This window comes from Hyperolius riggenbachi, chromosome 6 (assembly GCF_040937935.1).
Source record: "Hyperolius riggenbachi isolate aHypRig1 chromosome 6, aHypRig1.pri, whole genome shotgun sequence".
In the NCBI taxonomy this organism is placed as follows: Eukaryota; Metazoa; Chordata; class Amphibia; order Anura; family Hyperoliidae; genus Hyperolius; species Hyperolius riggenbachi.
In genome coordinates, this window is record NC_090651.1 from 53288209 (window position 1) to 53306644 (window position 18436).

Below are 18436 nucleotides of genomic sequence, written 5' to 3' on the forward strand. Positions count from 1 at the left end.
TCACCACAATATCAGCCATAACCCCTCGATGATCTGTTAGAGAAAATGTAAGGATTTCTCATGTAAAAGGGTATCAGCTACTGATTGGGATAAAGTTCAATTCTTGGTCGGAGTTTCTCTTTAATGTTCTAGTAAAGGGAGGATGTTCTCCTGAAACGTTGCTTTTGGATGCACTAGCCTCTTTTTATGCTTTATCCTGCCTTTATCTCATGATGCTTCAAAAAAGAGCTTATAATACATCATCAAGACGGTGCTGGGTCATCTTCTGGCTTTCCTGTTCTAGTACAAGGTAATTTCCAACCTATTTAGTGCCTAATACACACAATGAGATTTTCTGGCAGACTTCCTGCCAGATCGATTATTTCCAACCTGTCCAATCTGATTTCCAATCGATTTTCCGATCGACTCTCAATTCACATCTATGGAAAATCGATCGGAAATCAGATTGAACAAGTTGGAAATAATCAATCTGCCAGAAAATCTCATTGTGTGTACCTAGCATTAAGCCTGGTACACACCTTCAATTATGATTGGCCAATTACTGGCCAAATTTACCACCTCCATGTAGCATGAGGGTCAACAGATATTGAATACCGTGAGCAGGTTGTGTAGGTAAACCCTCATACTAAATGGTAGTGGGAAACTTGGGCAGTGATTGGCCAATCATGATTGAAAGTGTGTACCAAGCATTAGTCACCCAACACCACCACCACCGCAACACAATTGCAGAGTGCTGAAAAGTTAATGTAAACAGAAGGTGAAGTGGTCTCTCCTAGGAGAAACTTAGGAAAAAAGGTGAATTAAATCATGGCCAATATGTTACTGTGCAATCACTTCTAAAATTTGTAAAAACTGAGTTTCTACAGAATACAATGATGCAGCAATACAATTTTTTCCACCAATAGAAAAGTCATTTGAAAGTTTGATAGCAGGGGTGTTACTTTCGTTCCTGCAGATCCAGACCATGTCTAGGCATAAAACCTGCTACACAACATGTGATTTGCACTTCAATTCCCATATTCGATCGAGAAAATGATTGGATTGGGGAATAAAAATACGGCTTAAAGAGAGTCTGAAGCCACATTAAAAATGGCTTTTCAGCTTATATTCAGCAGGGGCATGTTTGCCCCTGCTAAAACGCCACTATCCCGCAGCATAACAAGGGGTCTTTACCCCCCAAATCCCCCTGCAAAATCCACGACTTTCTTGGTCGTGAATTTTGCTGCCCGTGCGCTTCCGTGTGAGGCAGGGCTATGAGCTGCAGCTCTGCCTCACACGCGTCTGTCAGCGGCGGATCTCCACCTCTCCCCCGCCCCTCTCAGCGAAGGCAGACTGAGAGGGGCGGGGGAGAGGCGGAGATCCGCCGCTGATAGACACGTGTGAGGCAGAGCTGCAGCTCATAGCCCTGCCTCACACGGAAGCGCTCCCCGGAGATAGCAGGGGGGATTTGGGGGGTAAAGACCCCTCGTTATGCCGCGGGATAGCGTCGTTTTAGCTGGGGCAAACATACCCCTGCTGAATATATGCTAAAAAGCCATTTTTATTCTGGCTTCAGACTCTTTTTAAGGTGTGTACACACGCCATATTTTCACAAACGACGGGCCTGTCAGACCCTCCCACTGGGTGGACGTTCTGCCAACAGTAGGACGTGTGTACAGTCTGTCGGCAGGCTGATAAGACTGTTTTTGACAGATCCGCTCAGTGCATGCTCTGCATGCTCTGTTGCCAATACTCTGCACAGGCCCAGGGGAGCCACTTACGATACAATTTGCTGAACAATCATTTACGAAGGAACGATCATTTGCATGAACAATTGGAAATTAACGTTTGGGACCACTAACGGACAAAAATCTCTTAACCAATTCAATCAGATATATGGGATTGATCTGAAAATCTGATTGATTTCAATAATCTGATTGGATTGGTTAGGAGATTTTCATCCATTAGTGGTCCCAAGCGATCATTTCCGAATAATCGTTCGTAAACGATTGTTCGTTGAATTGTACCGCTAGTGGCCACATTTAGTACTCGTGAATGTACTGCCCTTTTTTGAGCGGGATCTTTCTGTCTGGAGCAATCGATAGTTTTGATTGATTTTGGCCGCAATTGTTCGAGACAATCGTGGGATGTCCATGTTGGGGCATCAATCTCCAGCAGATCCGATCATAGTGTTTAAATCTGCCAGGGAAAATCGACAAGTGTATAAGCGCCTTATTTCTACAGTGAAATGAGCTCATTACTATAGTTGCAGTTGTGGAAAGAGGCTTTCATGTAGTATTCACAAAGCATTGACTAGGGGAACGCCTTGTGATGTACAGAATTCAGAGGTCACAGTCAAGTCAATGAAGCAAGGACAGATTTATAGATTTCCAAGGAACAATCATTCATACCTTTCTATAGTGCAATTGTTTTCATTGTTGTTTTAAGTGCCCACCACCCATTCACCTTCATCATTTGATCTATAGCATGTTTGCACAAAGGGTGTAGAAGTTACATTTGAGTGTTAGCATGTGTATTGTATGTGAATAACAAGCAGTCTTCTGACTTTCATCTAATGGATGTCTGGGCACACTCAGTTAAGGGGCCCATACACCTAATGATTTTCCCGCCGATATACAGCAGATTCGATCACTGTGATCGAATCTGCTGTGAAATCGTTACGCAAACGACTGATTTCCATTCGAAATCAATCATTCCCGTCGATTCCCGTCGAGCTGTCCGTGCGGAAGATTTTTCTCGATCGGCGGTGGGTCGGGAGTGCGTCGATAGCTGCGTTCGAATGCCTGACAACCGACGCAATACAGCGGCAATACATTACCTGCTCCGGCCGGCTCGTATCCCCACTATCACCGATGTCTTCTTCTCCGCTGGGTTCCGCCTTCCTGTCCCAGCAGGAAGTTTAAACATTAGAGCGGCCTCTACTGTTTAAACTTCCCCGGACAGAAAGAAGTGAAGCCAGCCGGACCGGAACGCGGAACCCAGCGGAGAAGAAGACATGGGTGACAGTGGGGATACGTGCCGGCCGGAGCAGGTAATGTATGCGGGGGGGGGGGGGGGGGGGGGAAGGCAGCGGTAGCACCACCACCACAGATTGTGATCGGTTTCATGCTGAAATCGATTCACAATCTGTTTGCAGTAAAGGCAGCCATACGATCCTTCTCTGATCAGAGTCGATCAGAGAGGGATCTATCTGTTGGTCGAATCTGATGGCAAATCGACCAGTGTATGGCCACCTTTAAGGTACCCATACATCTAGCAACTTGGTGGCCGATCGACCATCCAATTCAATAATTATCAAATCAGATTAAAATCGGTGCAGCCAAATGCATGCCCGATCAATGATGAGGCCAATTTCGGACCAAGCATGTTGATTGGGCACGCTGCAAGATGTCGGGCCATCGCGTCGATCAGGTGCACGGCAGTAACGACGAGTGAGATCGGGACGAGCGACGACAATGACAAAACCCCCGGCGCTGTTCCCCTATGTATAAATATACATGTAAGCATGCATTTATACATTACCTGTCCTGTGTCGTGCTGTCCGTCCGTCTTCCGAAACCGCCGCTCTTCCATTAGCCCTATACACGCCGTCACCACATAGCACATGTATGACGTCACACACACACCAATCCGGCAGACGATGCGAAGATCACGGGACCATGGCGGGAGACAGCGGACAGGTAAAGTACCGTAGTTAAATGAAACAGGTTGTTTGTGTTAGGGAGGTGCCCCCCTTGCCTGCACTTGGCGACACCTATGACAACTCAGCTGATATTCTACAATGTGTTAAAGCTGACTCTGATTATTTTTATTGAAAGATCGTTAATTTTTTTCTCAATAAAAAAAAATATAGCTTTTCTATACAATCGAACATTTTTATTAAAAAGTTGGCAGTTCAGAAAAATTTTACTCATCTGGGCTTCTTCCAGCCCCTTGAAGTCTATCAGGTCCCACGCCGAAATTCCGCCATGCTCGAGTCTGCCGCTGTCCCCTCTGTAAGGGCTGGTTCAGACGGGCGTCTGCGGAGCGTTTACCGCCAGCGTTCGGGACTTGGCGTTAAACGCTCCCATTCAAGTGAATGGGAGCATTTGTACTAGGCTTTTATCGGCGTATACGCGAACGCGGCGTTCGGGTCCCGATTTTCACTGGCGTTCAAGACGACTCTGGACGCTACATGTAGCGTCGTGGGGTAGTTTACCACCAGGGGTAATGTTCCCCTAGGGGAAGAAAAATGCAGACCAATTGCATTGCCGCCACAACACCACCAAACTCGACGCCACAGAAAGCCGGGCAGACGCCCGTGTGAACCAGCCCTGAGATCGTGACCCATGGCTGGGTTGTGGTCTTCAGCGCATGCTTCTCTGCAGTTCACAAAGACTAGAACTGAAAAAGCGCTCCTGGCTGCAGGAGCACAATCATGCATGCGCAGAAGATCACAGCCCAGCAGCAGGTTGTGATCTTACTGAGGGGACAGCGGTGACCTTGAGCATGGCAGAACTTAAAGGGAACCTTAACTGAACGGGGGGTAAAGAGTTTCACTTACCTGGGGCTATTACCAGCCCCCTGCAGCAGTCCTGTGCCCTCGGCGCCGCTCTGGAATCCTCTGGTCCCCCGCTGTCACTTAGTTTCATTTTTGACGACTCACCAGTTGCCGGCCGCCATGCGTATTATTGGACGCATTCACCAATGCAATTAGCGCTATTGCGCAAAAGTACGCGTTGCCGCATTCCGCACGCGTAGATATACCGCTGCAGGGGGCTGGTAATAGCCCCAGGTAAGTGAAACTCTTTACCCCCGTTCAGTTAAGGTTCCCTGCGTGGGACCTGATAGACTACTGGGGACTGGAATAAGCCACAGGTGAGTAAAACTTTTCTGTTTTAGTTTAGCCTCATGTAGGCCCCCAAAGTGTTTTCTGTATTTCACAGAAAAAGGCAGTTTTTTTTTATTCCATGTGGCAGGGCTGAAAACCAATAGTTTATATTCGTTCTATTGTGGTTATATATTTTTTTTAGATTTGGCAGATTTATATTTAGAAGAGAATGGCATCCTGGCACCTTAAGTGATACAGCAGGTAGAGGGCCCCTCCCCCAAATATTCCACTTCTTCCAGGTATATGAATTATGTCTAAAGCTGCAGACAGAGCTCAGGCGGGGAGGGGCTTCCTCTACAACGACGCCCATCTCTCACCCAGCATCAACTCTACATGGCTCCGCCTCTTGGAACCGCTCCACCTACTGCGATTGATACTGAAGACGTGCACCGCCCACCGATGGCGAAGGCCTGCCCCTCATCTCTCCTCCCTCCGCCGGCCATTGGTTGCTCACCTGCAGATCCACGCCCCCAGCCTGAGCTGAGCCATGGCGGAAGTGAGCAGACGTCAGCATGCACGGGTTAAAGGAGCGCCCCCCCCGGGGTCCCCCGCACACAGGGATGAGGCTGTGGGGATGGAGGCCGAAACGATGAGCGTCTTCATCAAGCTCCTGGCGGCCGTTTTCTACGGCCTGAGCTCCTTTCTGATCGTCGTGGTGAATAAGAGCGTGCTGAGCAGCCGCGGGTAAGGCAGCCGGGGCAAAGTGCGGCGTGCGAGGGGGAGGAGGAGGGGGGACCGGGATCGCTGCCATCACACAGAGTTCATTCACTCTGCATGCACTGACATCTGCACTGACCTGTCTATACAAGCAGCATCCTTCCTGCTGGAGGGGACTACAACTCCTTGCATTGCATGTAGGAAGATCACTCACCATGGGGCAGATTTCATTATTCCAGAAGTTTATGAACTATGGAGCATCCTATATAAGTAAGGGACTACTGCTACAAGCATTGCTGTAGGGGACTACAACCCCCAGCATTGCATGTAGGAAGGTCACTCACCATGGGGCAGCTTGCTTTCTGGAAAGGTGCAGATTTCATCATTGCAGAAGTTTATGAACTATGGAGCATCCTCCATAAGTAGGGGAGTACAACTGCAAGCATTTCCAGAGGGGACTACAACTCCCAGCTTTGCATGTAGGAAGATCACTCACTATGGTTCAGCTCGCTTTCTGTATAGGTGCAGATTTCGTCACTGCAGAAGTTATTTAACTATGGAGCATCTTCCATGAATAATGGACTACAACTCTCAGCATTGCATGCAACCCTAAGGAGGATCGTCCACCATGGGGCAGCTTGCTTTCTGGAGAGTTGCAGATTTCATCACTGCAGCCACTGGAAGTTTAGTAGCTGGAGTATCTTCCATTAGGCACTACAACTCCTATGGGGCAGCCTGCATACTCCCAGCTCACGGAGATCTATAACTTGCTTCTTTGCAATCAGTTTATTCACTATTGTACAATGTGGAGCAACTTTATGCTGGGATTACATGATACGTTTTTTTTTTTTTTTTGTAAGAATCGTTGCGATAGATGCCTTAGAAATTAAAATTCCGACATGTCCGATGTTTCGCTCGATTTCTTATAGAAGTCAATGGAAAAAAGATAAGAGAATCGAGCAGAAAATCGAATGGTTAATAGATTGCATGCCGAATTGAACGCAAAAAAAGTATAGTGTAATCCCAGCATAAAATTTCTATTTTGAGCGAGTGATCCGATTGATATTGAGGTGACATACATACATACATACATCAACTGATGATCATGTTTCTGATTATCAGTTGTAAATGGACAGCGCTAGTATGATTGTTTACTGTTTTCAGGCGCACGTGACGCTGAAGGTACTAAACAGAATGCTGGATAGACGGTATCACAGGTCTAACAGGCCTGGATAATTGCCGGTGCCTAATCTCCGCTGGATTGCTCTCACAGCTGCAATAACTTGCAATACAAAAAATTGAGATGGCACGCCACTGGCTGCAAAACTTTTGCTGTATTGAGTGGACAAAAACACTACATGTTACGGATACAACTGTCCTTCATTGGGTGTCAAAACCTGTCAGTGACACTGAAAGCTGCCAAGTGTTTTTTTTTTTTCTTTCTGCAGGATCTTAGTCTGAACTTGCCCTTAAAGTAGGTGAAAAAAGAAAGTGCCCCTGGGAGGTACTTGCCTTGGGAGGGGGAATCCTCTGAATCCCAATGAGGCTTCCCCTGTCCTCCGCAGGCAGCTCCTTCCAGTGCTGGGACCCCCTGAGCCAGCAGCAGCAATAATATTTACATCAGCGGTGCATGCATGCGCCCTACTGGCTCTCCTCTCTGGCGTGAAATAGCCGAGCTTGACCAGGTCTAATCTACTGCAAGCCACGTGTGCAGTAGAGAGGACCTCAGTGTTCTCCCCAGAATTTGTTTTTAGCCGGGTGGCATGAAATAGTAGCCGGGTGGCATGAAAAAGTAGCCGGGTGGGGCGAGATGAAAATGCAGGGCAACTCTGCTTACAGCATAGGAGGAGGTGAGGAGCTGAGCCGATGACAGCCGGGTGGTCACCAAATCTAGCCGGGTGGAGCACCCGGCTAAAAGAGCCTGGGGAGAACACTGGGACCTGATTGGACTTGGCTATTTCTGCTATAGCTCAATCGGAGCGGAGCAGTGCTTTTCAGCGCAGGAAGATTTGGGCGTAGCCGGCGCCACCCTAGACTGTAATAGGAATTACAATACAATAACATTTGTAAAGCGCTTTTCTCCCATAGGACTCAAAGCGCATAGTTGTGTCTCAGATCAATACAGGGTTGCAGGCTGGGTTGTGTTACAGAGGAGATAGTCAGATGTTCATGAATGCCAGACTGAAGAGGTAGGTTTTCAGTTTAGACTTAAATGCTTCCAGGGATGGAGCTGTCCTGATTGGGTGTGGCAGGGAGTTCCAAAGTGTAGGGGCAGCATGACAAAAGGTTCTGTCTCGAAAGGTTTTGAGGTGGACTCTGGGAATTACATCTATAGCGATGCTCAGTGAGTAACTTCAGCATCGTCAGAAGACAGAGCTGAAGTTGCTTTTAAAATACAATAATTCCCCACCATCCATGGCGGCCTGAAGGGGGAATAGTAATGTCTGGGGCTTGTGCAGCAGCAGAATCAGCCATATACCGGCTGTATCCTGCGCCCATTTCAAATGTATGCAATCGGAGAGCTGCTAGTGCACATGCTCACAACGCTGATGTAAATATTATTGCTCAAGATCAAGCGGCTTCCCACTCCTGAGGTAAATACCCCCAGGGGCTCTTTAATCCCCTACAGGTTTACAGCTATACACTGTTTGATGTGGCTAAAAGATTATTCATGTCAAATCAGAAAGTGATATATCTGATCGCTACCTTCCACACGCTGCACATAGATTTGTAATAGATTTCAGCAGCGTTGCACTTTTTGATGAAGTGGGCCGTTGATCTGCCACTGCTCATGACCTGCTACCAATCTGTCTTCCCTCTGGTGCGGTTTATCAATTTCTGTCAGAATTGATCTAATGGTCGATTGGGTTGGCATGTAGGGGCATCAGTCTTACAGTCAATGGAGTTGTAAAGCGGTATTTGGAAGTTGTGGGTGTTAGCAATCGTTTGCTGAGTTATTTATTTTTTTACGTGCCGTCGATTGTGTAACGTTTTCCTATGACAGTGTTCAAATGTAATCGTTAACCGGGGACTACCTGTATAGCGATTCCTCGAGCGCTTTTATGATGTATTTATTCATTTCTGGGTTAAAGAGTTCACTTCCTGACTGACGACAGGAAGTGGAAAAAAAAATCATCGCTGAGCAAAAGTGCGTATAAAAGTGCTTTTCTAAGTAAAAATAGCAGGGAAAAGTTCTTAAAAAAATCACACTATAAATCGCTCAGCTCTTGCGATAGTGCTGGTGATTTATGTGAACCAAGCCTTAGGGCCCTTTTACACTTGCAATCACTAGCGTCCGCGCTGAACGCTAGTGATTGCGATTCAGCAAATGCCCCAAATTTCGTGACGCTTTTCCAACGTTTGCGATCGCGATTTTGCTATGCTATGCACTGCATAGCAAAATCGCGGCCATACTCGCTCCACCTCGTGATCGGGTAAAAAACGAATCGCGGTAGTGGAAATGACCTACCGCGATTCCTATGTTAAAAGCAAACTAGCGATTTGAAAAATCACTAGCGGTTTGCGGTTTTGCGATTCAGCCATCGCAAATGCCATAGTGGAAAAGGGCCCTAAGTGTGATTCTTCCCATTTGGATCAGCTTACATGCCTATGTAAGGCCCCTTTTCCATGGACAGTTGATGGGCAGTGAAATGCCTCTCAAACTCTCACAACTGCTTGCTGTTGCCTGATAACTGCTCACTGCTGCCTGGCAACTGCTTGCTGAGCACACAGTTCAACTGTCCATGTAAAAGAGGCTTTACGCGTCTGTAAATTTAAGCATAGCGGACAGTGGCCGTAGCTGCAGCCAGTAGGATGTAATGGAAGAAAAACTAAGGACTCTTTTTCCACGGGCAGTTGATGGGCAGTGAAATACCACTCGAACTCTCAACTGCTCACTGCTTGCTGAGCGCACAGTTCAACTGCCCATGGACAGTTCAACTGCCCATGGAAATGTAATCTGGTGGGCTGGTCTACAATTCCTAGCATTAGTCATGTCCAGGCATTTTATCCAGAGGGATGTACCATTCTGTTCACAAACCTGCATTTTGCAGATGATAGAATGAAGTTATGTTCTAGCACTCTGCAATCAATAGGCTTTTGTGAGGACTAACCACTAGTTTGCTTATGTCATAGTTCAGTGTAAAGGAAATGCATTCTCTAGGCAGCACGGATATCCAGCAGATTCCAACATAATGATAGAATAGATGGATGCTGTAAAGGGGCCCATACACCTAACGATTTTCCGTCCGATTCGATCACAGTGATCGAATCGGCTGTGAAATCGCCGCGCACACCGCTGACAGAACGATCGATTTCCTCCCGAAATCGACCGTTCCCGACGATCCATCTGCGCGGAAGACTTTTCTCGATCGCCGGCGGGTCGGGAGTGCGTCGATAGCGGCGTTAGAATGACCGACGCAATACAGCGGGTATACATTACCTGTTCCGGCTGGCGCGAGTCCCCGTTGTCACTGCTGTCTTCTCCGCTCTGGTCTGGTCTCCGGCATGCTTCAGTTCCTGCCCGGCAGGAAGTTTAAACAGTAGAGAGCGCTCTACTGTTTAAATTTCCTGCCGGGCAGGAAGAAGTGAAGCATGCCGGAGACCAGAGCGGAGACAGAAGTGACAGCGGGGACTCGCGCCGGCGGAGCAGGTAATGTATGCGGTGGCGGCAGCACCACCACCACAGATTGTGAACGGTTTCAGGCTGAAATCGGTTCACAATCTGTTTGCAGTAAAGGTGGCCATACGATCCCTCTCTGATCAGATTCGACCAACAGATAGATCCCTCTCTGATCGAATCTGATGGCAAATCGACCAGTGTATGGCCACCTTTAGGTGGCTGCCCAATTGCAATTTTGATTGATTTCCAAATGAAATCGATTGGAATGATTCAGCATAAGATTTAGGTCGAGTGCATGGCAGTAGCAACGCTTGATTTGTGGATGATCAACGCATATACAGTATGTAAACTTGTGGCCGTTTAACAGGCCAGGGGTTGCATATAGCTTTAGCATAACTGAATACAGCAAGATTTAGGCTCCGTTCACACCTAAAACCGCAAAACGCTGGCAATTACCACTAGCGTTTTTTTTTCCGTGATTTTTTTTTTTTTTTTCCGTGATTAACGCAGAAAAATCACTGGACACTGTAGCGGTTTGGAAGCAATCGCGATTAGCGGTTCTATACATGCTAATCGTGATCGCGCTGGAAACGCTGGCAAACCGCTGCATGTAACACGTTTGCGGTTAATGCTAACCACAAACACGGCAGTGAGAACACTGCCATAGTGTTACATGTGCTAGCGGTTTGCCTTGAGCAGGAATCGTGCAATTCTCGCTCAAGTGTGAGTGGACCCTTAAATGCAATGCTTGGAACTGTTGCTGGATGATTATTGCTCTTTAAATGCCGCTCCAGGGACTTAAAGGGCCATCACCTGACTGGCCTCCTGGTTTAAGGGCCTTCATCTGGTCATTAGAGTGACCCAGCCAGGATCGCAGTGATCAGGGTAGCTCCCTGCCGGCTCCTCTTTGCATCAAGGGTTTTTTCCGGGATTCTACTTGCTGTTCCGTTCGGTGCTCTCTTCTGTGGAACTCTAAAGGTACTCTGCTGCTTCTCTTTGCCTTGCGTAGGGCAACCCTTGCCTGCCTGCTGCCCCCTCTGCCACCTTGCCTGCCTGCTGCCCTCTCTGTCACCTTGCCTCTGTGAGGGTGACCATTGCTTGCCTGCTGCCCTCCCTGTCTGTCTGTGCCCACGCCGATGCTATACAGCGCACCACTGGATGTTGCCCCCCCCCCATCAGAATGGCTGCCCCTTACTCTCCTTCACCACACCTCATGCCCCGCACTGCCTACACCAGGACGCAGCTCACCCTCTGGGAATCCTGTAGCTTCTTTCTCCCTGACGGTGGACTCCTTTACAACTGTCTGGAGCCACGTCCAAAAAATCGCTAGCACCGGCCCGTTCAGGTCAGCGGCAAAGGGGTTGCTCTTGTGAGGTTGAGGAAAAGGGATCTGCGCTAAGCTGTTTCTTCGGCCCTCCTGGCAAACGTCCACTCCCTTTCCAACAAGTTGGACGAACTTCGCCTTCTCAGCAACAAGAGGGAACTTGGCAATGGTACCCCAGTCATCTGCTTCACGGAAACGTGGCTGCAGGGGGACATCCCAGACCATGCCCTCCTCCTTCCGGGCTTTAACATTATACGTGCGGACCGCGATCTCACCCTCTCTGGGAAAAAGAAAGGTGGGGGAATCTGTTTCTATGTCAGCTCGTCATGGAGCCCAAGCACGTCATTACTAGCCAAAATGTGCACCCCCAACCTCGAACTACTACTCAATTGCAAGCCCTCATACTCGCCCAGAGAGTTCACCTCCTACGACCTCGGGGGCGTGTATATTCCCACTGACGCTGACGTTAAAACCGCTTAGCGTGACCTCAGTGACACCATCAAACAGTGGGAGCTGTCCCTTCCAGACTCTGTCTATTATTATGGGTGACTTCAACAAAGCCAATCTCCAGCATGAGCTCCCACACTACCACCAGCACGTGGTCTTCCCCACCAAGAATGCTAGCACTGTAGACCACTGTTATACGCCTCTAAAGGACGCCTACAAGGCCATCTCATGGGCAGTTCTTGGTCCCTCTGACCACTGCCTCATCCATCTGGTTCCTACCTACAGGTGGCACTTGGAGTCAACGAAACCAGTCCTGAGGTCCACTAAAGTGTGGTCTGACGAAGCCAAGCTCCAACTCCAGGTTTGTTTCGACTGCACAGACTGGAAGGCGCTGAAATCACCCGACCTAGATGAGTGGGCTGTTACTGTCTCATCCTATATCCACTTCTGTGAGGAATCCTGTGTACCCACCAAGTCTTTTAAGATTTACCCTAACTACAAACCGTGGTTCTCAAACAAGCTGCGCCAACTGCGGAAGTGCAAGGAAGCCGCTCACAAGTCTGGTTCCCTGGAGGACTTCAGGATGGCAAGGAACTCCCTCAACAGGGAACTGCGTGTCGCAAAACGGTCAAATGCGGAAAGGATTCAGGACAATCTCTGCTCAAACGACCCTAGGGCTGTCTGGAAGGGCCTGAAGGCTGCCACCAGCTGTAAGCCTCCACCCCAACAGGCTACTTCTTGCTCCGAACTAGCTGAGGAACTCGGTAACTTTTATTGCAGGGTTGAGGTTCTGGCTAGCTCTGGGGGGCAGCCAACTCCTTCTGACCCCCCCCCCCCCCCTCTGCCTCTAAGAGCAGTGAACCTAGCTCGAGCACATGCACTCCCCCGACAGTATCCGAGGCTGATATTCTGCACCTCTTGTCTTCCCTGAATGCCAGGAAAGCATCTGGCCCTGATGGCGTGTCACCTGCATGTCTGAAGTCCTGCTCATGTCAGCTGGCCCCCGTTTTGACCTCTATCTTTGCCAGGTCCCTCACCAAAGGGAAGGTCCCTACTTGCTTCAAGGAATCTATCATCACTCCCATCCTGAAAAAGCAATGGAGGTTCTGACTTTAGGCCCGTGGCCCTAACATCAGTGGTCATGAAGACCTTTGAAAGAGCAGTCCTGACGCTGCTCAAGAACGCTACTCTGGGCCGACTGGACCCTCTCCAGTTCGTAAACAGAGCAAACGAGTCCACTGACGATGCTATTAACATCTGCCTGGAGTTTATCACTGACCACCTCAACAGGCCGAACTTGTACGCTAGAATTCTCCTCCTGGACTTCAGCTCGGCCTTTAATACTATCTGCCCCCGTATTCTGCACGACAACCTCACGGAGCTCAAAGTCCATCCAATTCTCCGTCTCTGGATCACAGACTTTCTCTCGAATAGGTTCCAAGTTGTTAAGCTGGGGGACATATCCTCCAGACCCAGAGTGACCAACATTGGAGCCCCTCGGCTGCGTCCTGTCACCATTTCTGTTCTCTCTATACACGAATAACTGCACAACCACAGCTGGCTCCGTCAAAATCAACAAATTTGTGGACGATACCACAATTGTTGCCTTGTCAGTAAGAACGACGAGCAGGCTTACCGCGAGGAGGTGGCCAGAACCTGAAATTGGTGTAGCAAGAATAGGTTAGTTCTTAACACAGCTAAAACCGTGGAGATGGTCATTGATTTCAGGAAGCGTGCCAGGAATCCCCCTCCATTCTATATCGAGGGCACCAAAGTCGCTAGGGTTTCCAGGGTCTGCCTCCTGGGCACAACCATCTCTGATGACCTGTCCTGGAGGGCAAACATTACCACAACTCAGAGGAAAGCACAGCAAAGACTCTTCTTCCTTCGCCAACTAAAGAAGTTTGGTATGGCCCAAGAACTTCTGAGGTCCTTCTACTCTGCTACAATCGAGTCAGTCCTCTGCTCATCCATCCTGGTCTGGTTCGCTAGCTGTTCTGCCAGCGACAAATATAAACTCCAGAGGGTCATCAGCTCAGCGGGGAGAATTATTGGAAAACCTCTTCCCCTTCCCCCCCCCCCCCCCCTCTCGACCTCATCTACAACACCAGACTGCGCAATAGAGCAATGAAAATTGTGGGCGACCCATCTCACCCTGGTCACAGTTTTTTCAGACTACTCAAACTGGGCCGGAGGTTCCGGTCATTCCCTGCTAAGACTAGCTGCGTAATATGTTGGCGCTTTATAAATACAATAAATAAGACTACTAGGCGTATGAAAACTTTATACCCACGGCTGTTAGACTCTTGAACTCCGCCCATTACACTGACTTCCCCAGCCCCACCCCCCGCCCCTGCAGCCATCTACCGAACTAACATCTGACTTTGGCTGCGGCCACTCTGTTTGCCTTGCTAAGGCCATACTAGAAGTATCTTCTGATGCACGCTGCTGTCCCTGCTAGACCCACAATGCTCTAGTTCAAATGGTGTACTACTCCTGTCCGGTTGTATTGCTCTTGTTCTGTTGTTCTGTTGTATTGCTCTTGCCTGTTGTAGTATTCTTTGTGCCAGTCAACGTGCCAAATCCAATTCCGGGCACTGTCCAACCGTGCTTGGCGAAACAAACGAATTCTGATTCCTGAGAGCTTTTAAAAAAAAAAAAAAAAAAAAAAAATGCTCCCATTGACGTGCATTAAAATCGTGATAAAATTACGCTTGATTTTAATGTACGTTAATGGGAAGGTGTGTGGGGTGTTTTTTTTTTTTTTTTTTTTTTTTTTTGCTTTCATAAAACTGGAGGCCAAAAAGCGCTTAGTGTGTCTGAGCCCTTAAGATTTTTTTTTTTTGTCTTTTTTTTTTTTTTACATTTTTTTTTTGTGTTTGCTCAGCCACTGATAAGGAATCATACAAAAATTAGTAGACAGTCCCTATTCAGTATGCAGCTGGGTCTTATGCTGGGTACACACTATGAGATTTTCTGGTCGATTTACTGTCCGATCGATTATTTCCAACATGTTCGAAAAATTTCCGAGCATTTTCCGATCGCTTTCCTATTAAATTGCACAGAAATCGATCGGAAAATGCTCGGAAAGCACGTTCGAAAAGCAAATCAGACATGTTGGAAATAATCGATCTGACAGTAAATCGACCAGAAAAATCTCAGTGTGTACCCAGCATAAAGGTAGCCATACACTGGTCGATTTGCCATTGGATCGACCAACAGATGGATCCCTCTCTGATCGAATCTGATCAGATAGGGAGCGTGTGGCTGCCTTTACTGCAAACAGATTGTGAATCGATTTTTCAGCCTGAAACCGATTCAATCTGCTGAGCTGCCGCCTGTCATTCTATTGAGCTGATCTCCCCATCAGATAAAAATCTTTGCAAGATGCTGTACACATGCAACAGATCAGTATCTGCAAAAGATCTGTTCCTGCAAAATGCATTCATAGTCTATATCTGCAGATCTCATACACACCTTGTGTAACGGACAATCATCTACATCGGACAATAATGCACCACCCACCCAAGCGCCGGGAATTGCAGAAAAAAAACTCGTCAAACGCTAACGTGATCGGAACGCAATGTAAATAAGACCTGAGTGCTACTTGTATTCAAACCAGTGCATTCCTTCACCCATGTTAAAGAGATACAACTCTGTACCATTCCAAATGGTTGTTCACAAATTGACTGTACTAGTTTGAACAGTTTTTTGATTGGTTTAGATCAATTCCAGATGTAATTGTTCTGTTCGTTTGCTTTTGAGGATTCTCAGGCCTTGCTAAAGATCTAACCATTTAAAAAAGTTCATTCAATAATCTGTCAATGGGATTAAGCAGTTTTTTGTTCTTTTCCCCTGTGATTGCGTGCCACCCACAGCTGCCATAGTGGCTATATATTTTCGGTATTGGTGTTTATTTAATGTTTTCCTGATGTGTTACAAGCAGTCTGGGAATATTATTACAAGCTGACTGTTGTGTTTGTGTGTGCCTGGGGGCTCGTCTGCTTGTTTCCCATGCAGCCTCCCTTTACACACATCTGCAGTGGCTTCTGGTCATGCTGGAAGTTTTTTTTTTTTTTTCCCCTATTTCCTTTTTGGGAACTACAAAATTTCAGCCTGAGGATCACAGATTTTTCACCAGCATCTGCTTGGAGCAGCCCTTTACCAGCTGATGTGGTCATTCATGGGATGAAAGCAGCCCAATCGGGCAAAGATGCTCAATCTTCCCCTCCCTCTAAACCTATATTGATTGAGACAAGGATGGATAAGTGAATATGAATTTCATAAGTTAGCCTTTCCGGTCTCAGGGCAAGCTCCATTTGGCTACAAACCTAGGCAGTGAGTGCTGATCTCTGTATATGTTATTGGAATTTGTGGCGGTGCATTCTAGCCGTACTATGGGGAACATTTTTGAAGGGAGTAAATTACTGATACGTTGTCAACGGACACGTATTTGGAATGTTCTATGGAAAATGTGCCAATTTAAGTATATTTAGAATACTCAGGTTTTGTTTACTATTCTTATAATAGAAGCTTGGTGTAATTTGCCTTCTTAAAACCGAAGGAAATTTGCAATAATTCAGTTATAAGTGAACATTTGTGGTTACCCACCATGCCCTACTGAATATGCAAATTATCCCTTTTCGCCCTTGTTAAGCTGGCTTGGCTTAACAAGGGCGAAAAGGGATAATTTGCATATTCAGTAAGGCATGGTGGGTAACCACAAATGTTCACTTTATAACTGAATTATTGCAAATTTCCTTCGGTTTTAAGAAGGCAAATTACACCAAGCTTTGCTTTTTTAGTAGGAGGGCTTTTTGGTTCCTTTTATCCCCTTATAATAGAAAACTGCAATTTTTTTTCTTGCCCTTTAAAACCGCTAATGTGTTAACTTGCAGGTCCATGTATTTGTACAGCTAGGGGGTAGTGTGGTTGAGGTGGGTAAAAGAATGCTACTCTAGGGGTGTGTGTGTGTGTGTGTGTGTGTGCGCACACAACACGGCCATGAATTTCTGCAGTGAACTTGCTGTGACCCCTCCCTTGGCCACTGACAGCCTGCTTGCAAATACCTTGCAAACCACTTTGGCCCATTTCACATGGATGTCCTGAGGCGTTTCCCTCAAATGCTTTACTGCAAACGTGCAGAAAAGCATTTGGCACCTTTCAGCAACTCTTCCTGCAGTGCTTTGCTTTTAGCCCCTGCAGAAAGACATGCAGGCTTAGCGATCCTAGAGGCTCCATGATGTCGCTTCCAGGATCACCTCAGACAGGAAAAACCAGGACGTGGCATTTCCGAAAATGACAGTACTCGTGTTGTCCATTTATTTGAATAGACTGCACTCAAGCGTCAAGAGCTTCCATTTAACGTCTTAAAGAGTAACTGTAACCAAGGCTTCATCCAAATCAGTAGCTGATACCCCTTTCCCATGAGAAAGATATACCTTTTCGCCAATACATCATCAGGGGGATCTGTATGGCTGATTATTGTGGTGAAACCCCTCCGACAGTGTGATGTCATGACCATAGTCCTGACAGTTTGCTGTCTGTGAACCTTGTTGCATTGTGGGAAATAACAGCTGTTTTTCCAACTGCTAAGCAAGCAATATATCCCTCTGTGCATAGAACTCTCAGAAACGAACTTTCCGTACCGATCACCTGGCAGATCTAAAGATGGCCATACACTTATAGATTATCCATCCTGTCGGCTCAAAATCGATTGAAATCGGCTGCTGATCAATAGATTTGATAGAATAGATTTCTGAAATCGACCAGTGTATGGGCCCCTTAAGATGTCTCCACCAGTGATGCATTTCAGAATGTAAATCGGGGAGAGGAAAGATTCTACAATGGGCAAACACTGACTAAATCTATAAATGAGTATTGTAAACAACGAGGCTTTTTCCACATTGTAAAGCGCAATCGCTGATTACTTTTGTGTGCCCCTCCCTTTTTTTTTTTTTTTTTTTTTGATTTGAGCTTTTCTTTCTGCAGACCATCGGGAAGTTTACTCTTTGACCTGGAACTGAATATTAATGTACTTTCTAATGAAAGGCGCTCACAAAATTGCTTATCCAAACGCTTTTTAAATCGCTTAGCGATTTTCCTATACCTTGCATTGAAGCGCAACCGCTCAGAAAAAGGTGCAGGACCCGCGTTTGCGATTGGAAAGAAAGCTCATCGCTCATGTGAGAACACTCACATTAAAATTAATTGCACAAGTGCAATGAATTTTGCGTTATACGCAAGCGCTTAAGAAAATCTCAAAGCGCTTATAGTGTGAACAGGCCCTAAGCCATTTTAAACATTATGTCATTTTCACTACAGTTCCTATTTAAGATGTTACATAAAGGCCGTTGTCCGTATATGCATAGCTGTACAAGCAAAGGAATGGCTACCTGGATGCTAAGGTGTGTCCAGTTCTTGTTTTCGGAGGGGGCTCTGAAAATGAGCAACACAGTAGAATTTAAAGCTTGATCAAATTTCAGCAGGAAACCTATTGCATCACCACTCTGCTGGT

At 46.9% G+C, this 18436-nt stretch overlaps 1 protein-coding gene across 1 annotated transcript in view; it reads left to right on the plus strand.

The window, feature by feature from the left end:
* The first annotated feature begins 5357 nt into the window (after positions 1 to 5357).
* The window catches only part of SLC35D1 (solute carrier family 35 member D1), a 52185-nt gene continuing 39106 nt past the window's right edge, over positions 5358 to 18436 (plus strand). The window contains exon 1 of the mRNA XM_068239271.1: positions 5358 to 5554. Within this exon, the coding sequence (XP_068095372.1) occupies positions 5358 to 5554 (197 nt within the window). The remainder of the gene's footprint in view (positions 5555 to 18436) is intronic.